Source organism: Austrofundulus limnaeus, unplaced genomic scaffold (assembly GCF_001266775.1).
Source record: "Austrofundulus limnaeus strain Quisiro unplaced genomic scaffold, Austrofundulus_limnaeus-1.0 Scaffold2753, whole genome shotgun sequence".
Classification (NCBI taxonomy): domain Eukaryota; kingdom Metazoa; phylum Chordata; class Actinopteri; order Cyprinodontiformes; family Rivulidae; genus Austrofundulus; species Austrofundulus limnaeus.
Window position 1 is genome coordinate 13,175 of NW_013955155.1, and position 941 is coordinate 14,115.

Here is a 941-nt window from a genome sequence, read left to right on the forward strand (position 1 = left end):
CTTCAGATGTTTAATATTAAACAGTGTAAATTCTGTCAGATGACAGCAGGAAACAGACTTGTTGTTCATTAGTGTGAACATCATACCTGTGGAAAACATCCAGTGAAACTTTAACATGGTGACCAGTGTGTGACCTCATCAGTGAAACACTTACACTGGGCGTTGAAGCCAAGGAGGCGGTGGCGCTCGGCCACTGTGGCGTGCTGCGCAGCGCCGTCACGTTCTCCACCTTCATCGATCCTCCCAAGGTCTGAGTCCCGCATCGAGACAGGTAATCCCTCTGTGGGACCCCTCCCCCTCCCCGGGCCAGGTAATCAGTTCGGGATCCTGACTGCGTGGTGTCCAGGTGTGTCGTGGTGATCGTCCCAGACGTTCTGCTGTCGGCCGTTTGAGAACGAACGGAGACGACATCATCATCATCATCGATGGTGATGACCTCATAGTTTCCTGCTCCTCCCTGAGCGCTGGAGCTCCGTTTGATGGTGATGGCCTGAAACAGGTGTGTTGTTCACAAGTTATTACACCTACACAACAGGACTGCTTCCACCTGTGTGTGTCTGAGGAGCAGTGTGTGTCTGTAGGGAGCAGTGTGTGTCTGCAGGGAGCAGTGTGTGTCTGCAGGGAGCAGTGTGTGTCTGCCGGGAGCAGTGTGTGTCTGCGGGGAGCAGTGTGTGTCTGAGGGGAGCAGTGTGTGTCTGCAGGGAGCAGTGTGTGTCTGAGGGGAGGAGTGTGTGTCTGCAAGGAGCAGTGTGTGTCTGCAGGGAGCAGTGTGTGTCTGAGGGGAGGAGTGTGTGTCTGCAGGGAGCAGTGTGTGTCTGAGGGGAGGAGTGTGTGTCTGAGGGGAGCAGTGTGTGTCTGCAGGGAGCAGTGTGTGTCTGCAGGGAGCAGTGTGTGTCTGCAGGGAGCAGTGTGTGTCTGCAGGGAGCAGTGTGTGTTTGCAG

The 941-nt window shown here is 55.3% G+C and overlaps 1 protein-coding gene across 1 annotated transcript in view; it reads right to left on the reverse strand.

Annotated features, from left to right (window-relative positions):
* Positions 1-490, reverse strand: part of LOC106511400 (NEDD4-binding protein 1) — a gene marked incomplete at both ends in the record, with an annotated part of 6,021 nt that extends 5,531 nt beyond the window's left edge. Inside the window, 1 exon segment of the mRNA XM_014000161.1 lies at positions 155-490. Coding sequence (XP_013855615.1) covers positions 155-490 — 336 coding nt within the window.
* Positions 491-941: the final 451 nt, after the last annotated feature.